Source organism: Marmota monax, unplaced genomic scaffold (genome assembly GCF_021218885.2).
Source record: "Marmota monax isolate L192 unplaced genomic scaffold, Marmota_monax_Labrador192_F-V1.1 WCK01_AAM20220418_F8-fsc00159, whole genome shotgun sequence".
Classification (NCBI taxonomy): domain Eukaryota; kingdom Metazoa; phylum Chordata; class Mammalia; order Rodentia; family Sciuridae; genus Marmota; species Marmota monax.
Window position 1 is genome coordinate 374,148 of NW_026694999.1, and position 13,001 is coordinate 387,148.

The 13,001-nt window shown below is 33.4% G+C and overlaps 1 protein-coding gene across 1 annotated transcript in view; it reads right to left on the reverse strand.

Moving 5' to 3' along the window:
* Positions 1-13,001, reverse strand: part of Neil3 (nei like DNA glycosylase 3) — a 43,566-nt gene that overhangs the window by 13,695 nt on the left and 16,870 nt on the right. Inside the window, exons 3-6 of the mRNA XM_046427543.2 lie at positions 8,908-9,042; positions 8,413-8,626; positions 6,091-6,165; positions 4,201-4,367 (exon numbers count right to left, since the gene is read on the reverse strand). Coding sequence (XP_046283499.1) covers positions 4,201-4,367; positions 6,091-6,165; positions 8,413-8,626; positions 8,908-9,042 — 591 coding nt within the window. The remainder of the gene's footprint in view (positions 1-4,200; positions 4,368-6,090; positions 6,166-8,412; positions 8,627-8,907; positions 9,043-13,001) is intronic.

Below are 13,001 nucleotides of genomic sequence, written 5' to 3' on the forward strand. Positions count from 1 at the left end.
ATGAGATCCTTTTTTTTCTTTTGATCACCAAGATAATTAAGGTAATCACAAAGAGTTATTCACAAGGATCTCTGTTGGACCTTTTTGCCTCTTCTTTGTGCTTTGCAAATATTATCAAGTTCACTGTTACCTCAGATTACCCCCAAGTGGGGAATGGGAGGGGCATAAAGTACAAGTGGAGGATCTTTGCATTTCTCAAGGGAGAGAAGATACTAGCATGGGTAGCAACTGATTTTTCTTTGTCCAAACAAAATAGATTTTTTAAAAATGCCAATATAAATGCTAATAAAACTAAAAGAAAGTTATGCAAAAGGTTGGTATAAAGGTTTGTACAAAAGGTTTGTATAAATATACAAAAGGTTTGTATATTTAAATGTTTGTATAAAAAGAACTTGCTACTCAACTTCTATTTCAACTGAATCATATGCTACTTCATTCCTTCTACTCTACATTTTTACTCTTATGACACCAACACTTCCTGGGAGCTCTCCAGAATACATTTCTTCTGCTAAAATCAGGGGGAAGAAAAAAAAAAAAAACACAAACACAAACACCTTATTATCCTAAGGTTGAAGTTAAGAAGCTTAAGCCGGAAGCAGCATGTCCTGTTTTTACTTCTTATATATATGTAGAACCTAGGTAAAGTCACCTTCATGGTTTCCTGTCCCTGAGGCTCTGGTTCTTACAGCTTTTGATTTATTCTCTGAATTACCCCACTATTCATTTGGTCGCATGACCCTTTTCAACTATGTTCTAAAGATGACAACTACGCAGATAAACTTTCTTCCCAAAGCAAGCTTACTGTATCAAGACTAAACCATCACAGGTTGTTTCATTTCTTTTGTGCCCTCTCGTTGCTCCATCCCTTCAAATATCTCTGCAGGCAGGCCTGTGTTAAGATTTGGCTTGAATCCTATGTTCATATGTGAATATACCACCAGTGTAACCCTACAATATGTACAATCACAAGAATAGGAAGTTGTATTTCATGTATGTATAATATGTCAAAATACATTCTATCTAAAAAGAAAATTAAAAACTTTAGAAAAAAAGATTTGGCTTGCAAACAACACTAAATTCTCATTAACTGACAACTAACAATCAGCACATTTCCAAACTAGATGGTTTTTAAGACCTAAATGTCTTTTTAAAGGAATAAAATATCCTCTCCACCTATGAATAGCTCTCCAAATGCAGTGTTTTCCCTCTGCACTTGCCCATGTGCTGTTTCTCTCCCAGGAAATCCTTTTCCTTCCTCATCTTTGATGAATTCCTACTTCCTTCAACAGGAAGCTCTAATTTTACCTCTCAGAAAGATTTTCTTGTCCTTCCCACGTAGATTTTTGTGTTTTCTGCTCTATTCCTCCACTGCCATTAGTGTATACATACCAATCCACAGGTTTTATTTATCTATTTAATCATTTACTTCTCACTTCAGATCTCGAGCAAGGTGGAGACTATTCAATTTTACATTGTATTCCTGTAGCTGGCATATAGTGAACCATAATAAATTAAATAATAAATTTTAAAAATTATAAAAAAATTTAAAAAAGATTATAAAAAAAATTCTTATCTTCTCTGAAAGAAACAATACTTACATACATACATTATGACAACTAGCATGTAATTAAGACTCAATAATAAATGATACAGGCATTTAAAATGTGGTATGATTAATAAAAACTGGAAAATTTGGGTAGGATTTATGATGGAGTTCAGTAAACTTTTAGCAATTGAAGGAATATTTAGGTCACTGCTATTGGGCCTTCTAGACTTCAAGTTAACTTCAAGTGACTTTAAAATAAAAGAAAAAAATTTAGTTAAAAATTGAAAGTATTTAATATTCATCAAAAAGAGGCTGCCAGTTAATGACAATTAATTACCTTATTTAGATGATAAATAATATTTGATGATTTGGAAGAATAAGAATTTTTTTAAATCTGAAAAGCTATCAATTCATGAAAAATAAATATAGAACATTAATCACCTAGTCAAATATATAAAGGAAGTCTCTGTTTGCCAGACACTGTGTTGAGTGTATGTGGCCAAATGTATACCCATATTATGAAAAATAGTTTCTTGCTCATAAAAAATAAAAAAAAAAAAAACATAAACCTGTACAACAAATATAATTAATTATTTAACTATTTCAGATGTCTCTGATGGTAAAATCAGGTGAAGAAGCTGAGAGGAAGGGATATAAAGTGACTTAGAAGCAGTTGATAACAAGAGAAGGGGTAATGCAGAAAATAAAACAAGGAGCAGAGAGAGAGAGAGAGAGAAAGTAGCTTCAGGTATATTTATGAAGAAAGAAGTCAGGATCTTCATGCTGTGACGCAGAGCTCTCTATATACCTAATGCCCTCTCTCTTCTCCCCAGCTTCTGCACAGCCAAGGGATGCCATGCTTCTCTTTCAATCTGCAGTCATATCATTTTGTTCCCTTTGCTTAGTTTTCCTCCTACTCAATAGAGAACATCTTCATTTGTTCTCAGTGAACTGAAAAAGTTTTAATGTTTCCTCTAACAAGAGTGTGGTAATAACCCTCCAGCCATAAACTCTAACACTTCTATGGGCCCATACGACAATCTTCCTAGATACTCTGTTACTTCACATACCCAACACTTGCTGTATCTTTATCATTATATCCCAACTTTCTCAGACCCATAAAGTACAAACGTCTATTGTTTGGTTCTGATATTACCTGCATTATTCTTCATATCAAATACGTCACTAATTTGTTGACTTTTTAAAGTTTATGTAAGGTGCTTTTCCAGTGTTTTGATCTTCCTAAACATCAGACGCCTGGTAACCATCTCTCATCCTTTACTCTGCACTGGCTTCTTCATATGCATTTCCTATTTTTTCGTTTTCCATGTTAACTACATGCTACAGTCAAAATTACTTAATCCCATTAACCATTCCCAGAACTACTAATGATCCCTATTATTTGATTTCATCCAACCTGTAACACTAGCCTTCAATGGAGCCTTCAAAGCCTTGGCTGATATTTTTTCATTCTCCAGCATGTCTGCTTATTAATGATTCAAGTTTGGTGGCCATGCTGCCCTTTTTTGGGAGTGGTCGTTGGGATTAACCCAGGGCCCTGTGCATGGTAGGCAAGTGCTCTACCAACTGAGCTACATCCCCAGCCCCCATGCTGCTTTTTTTTAATTAAATAATGTGTACTTTCTCATTTACTTAACCAAAATTCCATTTTTTAAAGTAAAATTCAAATTGACTTTATGAGATCTTCCAACCTCTCTGTATGTATAAACCTCTAATATCCCTGAACTCATAGCATTTCATGTACTGGTAATTTTGGTTCATAATCCCATACAGAGTAGCTGTTAATCTTTCTTTTGGCATTGCCAAGGCACACTCATCTACTATCTTCTACTAAGGAGTGTGTTGGCAAAAAGGAAATAATCAGATTTTGTTGGGATTACTAGATAATGAATCTGAACTGATACAAGGACATTCCAGGAGACCTAAAATATTACTGTGGGCCACCAGTTAGGTCAGAAGCTTTAGTCATTTTCATCTTTTTTTTAATATTTATTTTTTAGTTATAGTTGGACACAATATCTTTATTTTATTTATTTTTATGTGGTGCTGAGGCCCTCACACATGCTAGGCGAACGCTCTACCTCTGAGCCACAGTCCTTTTCATCTTATAAAGGGTCTTCAAACCCATCCTGTGCTTACTACCCCAGTTCTTGAATGCATAATTATACTCAGCAAAGAACAAAATCATTACACATATGTTTAATAAGTGTAATAATTTTGTTCTTTGCTGAGTATAATTGTTGTTTAATTAAGAAGACAAATTCTGAAATAAGATCCTGCTTAAATTTTATGACATATTTCTAAATAAAGCAAAGACTTCTGAAGATAGTTACATTTTTTTTCCCAATTATTGACTAGGATATTCACTTTACAAATTAGATTGCACCCAAGGGTGGGATATTATCACCTGATTTAGAGGATTTCTTCCTGAATTGAGAAGTGATCCATAATCAGCTTTGGTTTCTTCTGGTTCTCTGATGACATTATTTACTATTTTCTTCCAAAGATTCAAATACTTTTGAATTATGTACTCTTAAGAGTAGCCTGATATATACTTAGTTATGTTTTCTGATTATTAACCTTTTAGTTAAATAACTGAGGCAAACAGTATCCCTTTAAATGAGGTTTCTTACCATATGTCAACATGTTGAGGATTTTCTTTTTGACACTGAGGACAGAAATATGTCATTCTGTTATTCTCCCCGAAGCGACATACAGTTATTTTGAAGTGGCAATGACCACAATTAGGACGCCTGTAAACCTTGCAGTGTTTAAAGACACCAGATCCTGTTTTACAGCACTAACAAAAAGAAATAAATAAATAAAAGTTAAAAGAAAAATAAATATATGTTTAAACAGTGTTGCTAAGGAGTGAAAGATAAATTCTTTAAGTCATCTCTGAAAACAGTCTGTTAAAAATTTACATATATTTGAACATAGTTCCATATAGTCTTTTCTTTTTGCTAAGGAAAATGTATTGACAAGCTTCAGTAATGTTTGTTAAATAAGATTTGTGTGACATAATTCAATCATTTTATCTTATTAGTATTCAAAATTATTCTTTGCATATCTTTATCCTCTTATCTAAATGGGACATAAAAGTTTTATATATTAAAATGTTTTTATGATTTTTAAGATTTTTTTAATTGAACATAATTATGTGGTTAGAAGAAAAAGACTAGATTAGTTTTAAATATGATTACTTTTGGAACACTGAAGCTGCTCACTCAGTTACAATAGCCAAAAACCTTATTTCTAGGGGAAAAAATTTAACAAGAGTATTTTTTTTCCTTTTTACCTTAGAGACTCACTGGAAAAGAAAAATCAAATACCATCCTAGCAGATAATATGTTCCATTTCAGAATAAATACAATTTCAAAAGATATTTTGCTATTTTCTGTGAAGGTTTTATGCTCTTCACATACAGTTAAAATAATTTTCATCAGTTGTGTGAAAATTTAAAAGCCCAGAAATAAGGTTCACCATATAAACTGAAAATTGCACAAACAATATATATTAATTTAAAAAAGGTACTAAAAATACTCAATTTAATATGGGCAGAAAATGGGCTGGTTTAAAATAGCCCTAGTTACTTAAGGCAAATATGTAAAGCAAAATGTTCATTGACACTTTAAGTTAATTAATGAAGAATGCTACAATACTTTCTTTTCTAAATATAGTAAATATAAGAATTTGAGTATAGAAAAGACTGGCAGAAAAACAGATTTATTTGAAACACGTTGTTTAAAAGAAAAAATGCCTTTATTGAATTTTATGTATACATATATTTAACTTTAAAAATTTACATGTTAGCAAGTACTTATTTCATTCCTGGAATAGTTTTTGTGGGAGACAGAGAAATATTATTTTACAGATAAAGAAACTACACTTAAGGTTTATTTACCCAAAGTAGTCTATCTATTTTTTAAATTAATTAATTTATTCTAAATATATATATATATATATATATATATATATATATATATATCTCAGCAGAATGCATTTTGATTAATGGTACACAATTGCAGCACAACTTTTCATTTCTCTGATTGTACACAATGTAGCATCACACTATATGTACAATCACACATGTACCTAGGATAATCATGTCCATTTCATTCTGCCACCTTTCTGGCCCCCATGCCTACCCCCCTTTGCCCAATCACAGTTCCTCCAGTTTTCTCATGCCCTCCCTGCCATTACGAATCAGCATCCACAAAGTAGTCTATCTTTTTATATGTTCTGTTTCACATATCCAAAAGAGTCTATGCAGAATGCATAGACTAACAGCTAACATAGCTGCTCCCAACTTAGAAGAATTCAATATAATCATGGTTAGACAAACTTGGAATGACCTCTGACCTAGTATTTTAAAATATTAATTAGGCTCATAAAATGTCCCTCTCCCTTTTTGTATCTCTATACTCTTACCACTAGGTGGCTATATATAACCTTAGCATTTCTGATGCAATCAAAAGGGGAAACCATTGACATTTTACATAGCTGAAAGTTTCAACTCTTACCCTGTAAAAGAAAATGCTGAAGTCTCGAGTCATCTTCACAAGGTGATGGGTCTGTTGATCTGTTAACTGACAAACCTTAAAATGAAAAAAATCATTGAGTGTAATTTCATAATTTATTCACTATTGGGAAAAAAACACTTATAGTTCTTTGATAAAACTAAATAGATTTAAAATATATGCATATCTTCTAGAACTCTGTTTATTATATCTTTTTAGTGTCATTCACTAAACTGTAGCTTTATTTTTACTTGATAGTGGTATTGATTTATTATCCCAATGTGTTTTAATTCTAAATTCAAGTATTCATTGAATGTTCTTATCAGACATCTTCAAAGTCCCAACATTTTCTCTCAGCTACTTGCAAAGCCTTGCTGGATTTGAAAAACTGAAAATTTAATAGGAAGAAAGAAAGAAAGGAGGAAGGAAAACTATGCATAGGAGTAGGTGACCATCAAAGTCATAATAGGTTTTAAAAAGATATGAATTTATATACATGCATTAATATCAAAGTACTGTTGACACATGGAATAACTCAGATAGACCTTACTGGAGAATGGTTTTTTGTGTGATAAAGTGGCATTAATCTCAGTGTTACCAATGCAGAATTAATTTTCATTTGGTACATGTGCTTTCAATAGTAAATCCAAAAGAAATTCTGATACCTTACTCTTGTTGTATGTGCCTGAATACACCATATGCACACATACACACACACACAAAAAAAATTATCAGTGATTATAAAAATGAAAATTGTCTAATCAACATAATCTTCCAAAAGTATTATAAATGTTCCTCATTTTTTAAATTTAAAATTTATACATTTAAAAAATATTTACTCCTTACCATATCTAAAAACATATTAAGACAAACCTTTGTATGCATACCTGTACTATTTCAATAATTATGTCTATACTCTGAATAACTAAACTTCAGAAATGCCAGTAAGTTTTAAACCCACAGGAATTACGGGTAATGGACTTTTACTAAGAGAATGCCTGGCTGGATGTAAGATAAAAAGCAAATTCTCAGTTCATCACAATACCCTTTGTTCTTAACATTTTCCATTGAGATCTGTGTGATTTAAAACAGCTCCTTCTGCTTAAAATTTTTTTCATTATTGCCACATTGAACTAATTTGTGCCTAGTGTCAAAAAACAGAACTTAATCTAAAATTATCACTACCTGGTTTCTTTTAAAACTATTCCTACTGATTTGGATTTTACCAAACCATCTAGAATGTATCTGTATAAAACAAAAAGATGACTTTGGACTTATATAAAATAGTTTAGTTAACAGAATTAATTATTATGTAAAAATAACAGTTGATAGAAATGATTTAATTAATAGAGTTACAAATAATTTAAGTAGTAACAGAACTGGATAAAGTTCTAATGCAGAATTCTTCTCTGGAAACTGAAACACATGCATTCCAATGTCTCTGACTTCTAAGTGAGAAGTTTGAGTTCCAATCTCTCTGAACTTTCACAACCTTGCTCTATTATTGACCAGCATCCTCTTTCTATAGTTTTAGCATTTCTCTCTGCTAGTTCTTTTTTATCCCAATTTAGAAATAGGTTCAAATCTCTCCAGATATAGAAAAACAAAAACTAGATCCATCCCTATCCTGGTATTCTCTTCTAGCAGTGTAATATTTTTCTCTTCATGTTAATCTAAGCTACTAGAAGGAACAAGAACTCTGTATTTTGTTTCCACTTGCTCACTGATCACTCATTGCTTAGTCCCTGTCATCTGAATTCCATTCTTATCATTCTACTGAAACTACATTTTCTATCTTCACCAACACATATAAGTACGAATACATGAGTATGTGTAGAGTATGTGTTGAATATGCCAGATAGAAAAAGAAAGTTGTGAGCTTAAATGATTTACATATTCTACAAAATTCACTCTAAGCCCATCAAATGTCAGCAACTGTGTCCTAGATACATGGATACATTCCTGAACAAAACAGACTTGTCCTAATCAGAGATTACATTCTGGTTAGTACAAGGCAGATTTGTTGAATAATAAATGTAATAAGTAAATATATTGTGTTTGAGAGAAATACATGGTGAAGAAAAAATAAAAAGCAAAGCAAGTTAAGGAAGATTGAGAGAGTTAAGCAGGAGAAGGAGGTGCACACTGCAGTTTTAAGGAGGTGGTCAGATTTGGTTATAAAGAGAACTGGACATGACCCAAGACTTGAAGGACACCTGAAGTATGAGGAGAATGTGCTACTGCAACCCAAGTGTAAGTGTTCCACATGGGTCCCTTAATAGTATTAAAAAAAAATATGCAATTTTAAAAATACTTAAAATTTACTTTAACAGCTGGATGGAGACCACTGTCAAAGAGTGCTTCATTTTTGATGATGTTGCCTACCCCAGGCAACACTCTTTGATCCAGTAACACATCACATAGCATCCGACCTGTCTGTTTTTTAACTTCACTTTCTGCTCTTGAGAAACTAAATTTAGGTGAACATATGTCTAATTCTGCCATCATTCTTATTTTCTGTTGGCTTTCCATTGAGTTCCTATAAAAAGGAATAAAAAACACATTAATTGTTAAGACTGGCTTATAATTTTACAGTGTCATTTAAAAATAAGCTTTGATATAAACACTTTATGATAATCATGGCACAAGGGTTATTTGGGTGAACAATGAAGACCCTAACAAATTATTCTATTTGAAGCCTTCTTTATCATGAGGTTTCATCAAATATAAACTACTTAAAAACACAGGTGATGACCCAAAGTAAACCGTAAATCTAAGCTCCATAGTTTTGCAGGTAAGTATTTTTATTTTATTTTTTACCTGAGTTCTACAGATGAGTCAAAGAAACAAATCAAATCTTTGGTGAGTTGCACTTCAAAAACAGGAGAAACACCATTTTTTCTTTTACACTCAAGTGGATTAATCATGATGGAGCCTTTCATTCCAAAATGAATCCTGAAACAAAGTCAAACCCATTTTTAAATAGAAATCTATCATGCATCAAACTTTCCCCTTCATGTTTTTTGGAATAAAATAAAATAAATGTTAGTCATCATGGGCACTTTTAAAGGGCAAAATATTGTCACTAATAGTATATATTTTTTCCTTATAGCTTTGTATCCTTATAAAGCTAGAAGATGTGACAGTGTTTCAACCTACACATAAGTTCCTAGAGAATAACAAGGTCCCAGCAATAAGCCCAAGAAAACATACTCCTGTCCTTCTTATCAGATGAAATATCATTTATTCATAGAACAGTCTAGCATCTCTTGGTGTTTTCTGATTCAAAGGTTTGAGATAAAGCTAAATTTAAAATGCCAATAGTTTGTGTTTATAAATTCTACAAAGTCACTAACATTCAAATTCCCTTTTTCTAGCCACAGTGGATTGGAAATGTTTACCTACTGCAAAATAAGATTTACAGTTTAAGATATTTTTCTTTCCCATTGCTTTGCGCTGAGCAATGAAACAATTTCTTGCAAAATCTTGTATATAAAGAAAAGAGAAAGAGCAACAGAAAGGAGAGAGAGAGAGAGAGAGAGAGAGAGAGAGAAAACACAAGTGAAAATGCTATTGTCTTCAATTCTTTTCATTTTCTTTTACCTTTACATGTATTGGGAAGAAGGGATTTATAAATATTTACGGTTAACTTTAAAGTTACAATGTAGTGATGAAAAATTCATAACCTTTCAGATTTTATAGGATTGATTAGCATGTCCAGTAACATAAGAAAAAAAAAAAGAAGTGGTTTTGTGAGGCCTCTGATGATGAAGATCAAAAATGATTCTCAAGATGAAATACTGTGTTCTGCCTTTCAAATCCATCTTCTTGTAGCTTTGTTGAGTTAATAAATATGGTTCTTTTGGCAGCAAATGTTACTGCTCTGTGCTTCTAATTCCAAAGCACCATGTTATAGTATTGTACAAGGTTAACCAGTCTAACTTTAAAAATGTGGGTTTTAAACTCTGTGTGCCCTACTATCAATCATAAATGCATTTTACATGCCCCATAGTTCTTGACAGGAAAAATGTGTGCCTGTAAGTACTCCATAATTTAGCTTATGGAGGTTCAGCCCCAGTGAAAGGTGTGCAACTGTCATGCCCAGAAGCCATCATATCTAAAATCTTTTCAGCTGCATGCCTCGTAAAGTGGATTCTAAATCACTTTCCATAATGAAACCACATCCACATCAAAAATTTCAAAGGTTAAGACCCAATTCAAATGCACGAAAAGCCTCAATAAGAACTGTAAATAAAGTAAATGTGCCTTTTTCTTGTAAACCTGTTCAATTTGAGGGAAAAATGTGCATAAAAATAACATTTTTATCTTATATTTTTATTTTACTAAATAGCCAAATGTTATAATAATGAAGCCCTGATAACAAATTTTATGTTTAGTGTTGTGTTAATTACCTTTTATCTTAGACTAAGAATATATCAGTATCATGAAAATTTTCAAGACATAGTAAGTATCTACATTGTTTTAACAACTGATATATTAGTTTTTATAAACCAGTACATAGGTCCATAGACAAGAATGAGATTTTTAAGTTTCATTTGGTTTTCAGTATTTCCTATATTTAATTAACCTAGTTAAGAAAAATATTCCCAGATCCTCATAACTTCGCTGTTCCTACATCCCATCCAAAGGTCACAGGAGACTCTGCATAATGTAATTCTGTCTACCAACTGAAGTTGTCTGGCCCAAGGGTGGGTTTTAGGCCAAACCTGAACTGGTCTCTCTAGCCCTTCCTCTGATCCTGTGAGTTTGATACAATTAAGTAATGAGCTCCTGTCTTAAGCTGGATTCATGGATTTTAGACACATAGAGATCAGTTTCTTCTTAGTTTTGGAAAAGCTACGATGGGAGCTGTCTGTGGGAATGTTTCCATGTGGGAATGGGTACCAGAGAAGCCAAGGAAGACCTGTCTTCAGAGAAGAAGTCTACAACAGATTTAGTGAGGAACAGACTCAAGAAATGAAGAGAGTCCTAATAGCTTTCAGTCTTTGCTTCTAGTTCTCCCTCAACCCATCTGTATTATCTTCAGCTTTCATAGATACTCCATATTCTTACAATAAGTAATTATCAAACTTGTTTGCACTGTATTTTTGTCATTTGTAGTCAAAGCTGTAACATAAAATTATGCCCAAACTAAAACTGAAATGATAGTAAGAAAATCTCTGCTAGAAATAGCCTCCTAAAACAAATTGATAAAAAAGCCCTGATCCTATTTCAAACATCACTCTCTTCTAGGCTATCATTACCGGAATAGTCTGAACATTATGAAGTACACAAAACAGCATAGACAATAGCACTGTCACAGTTCATGTCAATAACAACCACACCTTGCAAATAAGGCAGTTGCTTAGTAAAATTAGCAAGTGGTCAGAAGTGTCCTAAAGATAATAAAGAATGTTAAGCATAAACATATAAAACCTGTGGTAAACATTCTAAAAAGATTGTTAAAAGATAGGGTTTTAACCATGTGATGATGAAAAAAGTGAGTTTTACTTTTATTTAGGATACAGAAGTAAACATAGCTCCACCCAAACACGGAGAGGAAAACTTACATTATTTACAAAGCCAAACATTTACTGAAATCTATAACAGACATGAGGTTGCAAGTCAATCAGGTAGGCAAAATTCCAAAATGACAAGTCCCATTGTGAAGAAAGTCAGAAAACACAAATTATTATATCTATGGCAGGACATAGGAAGAAAAGACCACCCTGAAAAGGGGTAAGGAAACATACTGAGTGTAAGCAAGCATGACAGTTCAGAATCCCCGAGTCCCACAAGAGAGTCTGCACTCATGGCATCCATTGCTGAGATGGGCAAGAGGAGGAAGAGTCTGGGCAGGAGACCTGAAAGAGCTGCCTTTTGTGGCATGACACCTGCCTTTATGAAGTTCTGTCTGCTTCTTGAACACTTCTCTAATACGAAGTCTTAGAAAGTCTTAAGCTGCTGTAGCAAAAGGAGAGGTAGAAAGAAAAAGCTGCTAGGACATCTCCACTGCTCATATAATCAATTTACAAGTTTTTTACTGATTTTACAAGTTTCAGCAGTCTGCAAAGGGGCAGAGTAGGAAACTCCTGCAACCTGGCCCAGGCAAAGATGATTCTCTGGTGAGAGTGAGGGGGAAGCAAAAGCCACCTGTCCTTAGGGGTGAGACAGGAAATCAACGTTGACACAGAATCTTGCAATTATTGAAGAAAAATTTGCTTCCACTGAGAAAGAGGTAGGAAACTTTAGGACCCAAGCACACAAACAGAGGTAAGGTAGAGTTTATGAGAAAAGGGACAGTAACTACTAGAAAACTGCAACCCTTACACACACATGTACAGGACCTGACCAAGACTCATGCTCATCCAGAAGAAATAAGAACTTCCATGGTCACAACCATGAGCCTCTCACTGAGTAACAATCAACAGTAGTCTCCACTAAGGAAGTGGCAAGAGTAGAGAGACTCCCTACGTGACAGGAATATGCAGGATCTGTTGAGAGCTGGGAGCAGGGCAGAAATGCAGAGAAACAACACACTGAGCAGCAGAAGCAGCTGGAGCTTTGAAGTCCTTGGTGAACTTCAGGAGGCAATGACAGCCCACCAAAACCCAAACCAAGTTCCACCAACTCCTTAGGAGATCCACTCAGTTTCCCAAACTAATGAGCTGACAGAAGAGGCATTCTGGGATTCAGTTTCTTCTAGAAGTAATTTCTGGGATTCTGCTCTTGTTTTTCTGTACATTCTGTCTGGGATTCAAAGAATACAAATGTCTATACCACATGCACACACTTAAAAATCCAATATCAAGAGATAACACAGTCACTGGAAATAGATTAAAAAAATGTCCCAAATGTTGGAACTATGAGACATGTAGTGAAAGAGTAACATTAAATTAAAATTAAGATATGCA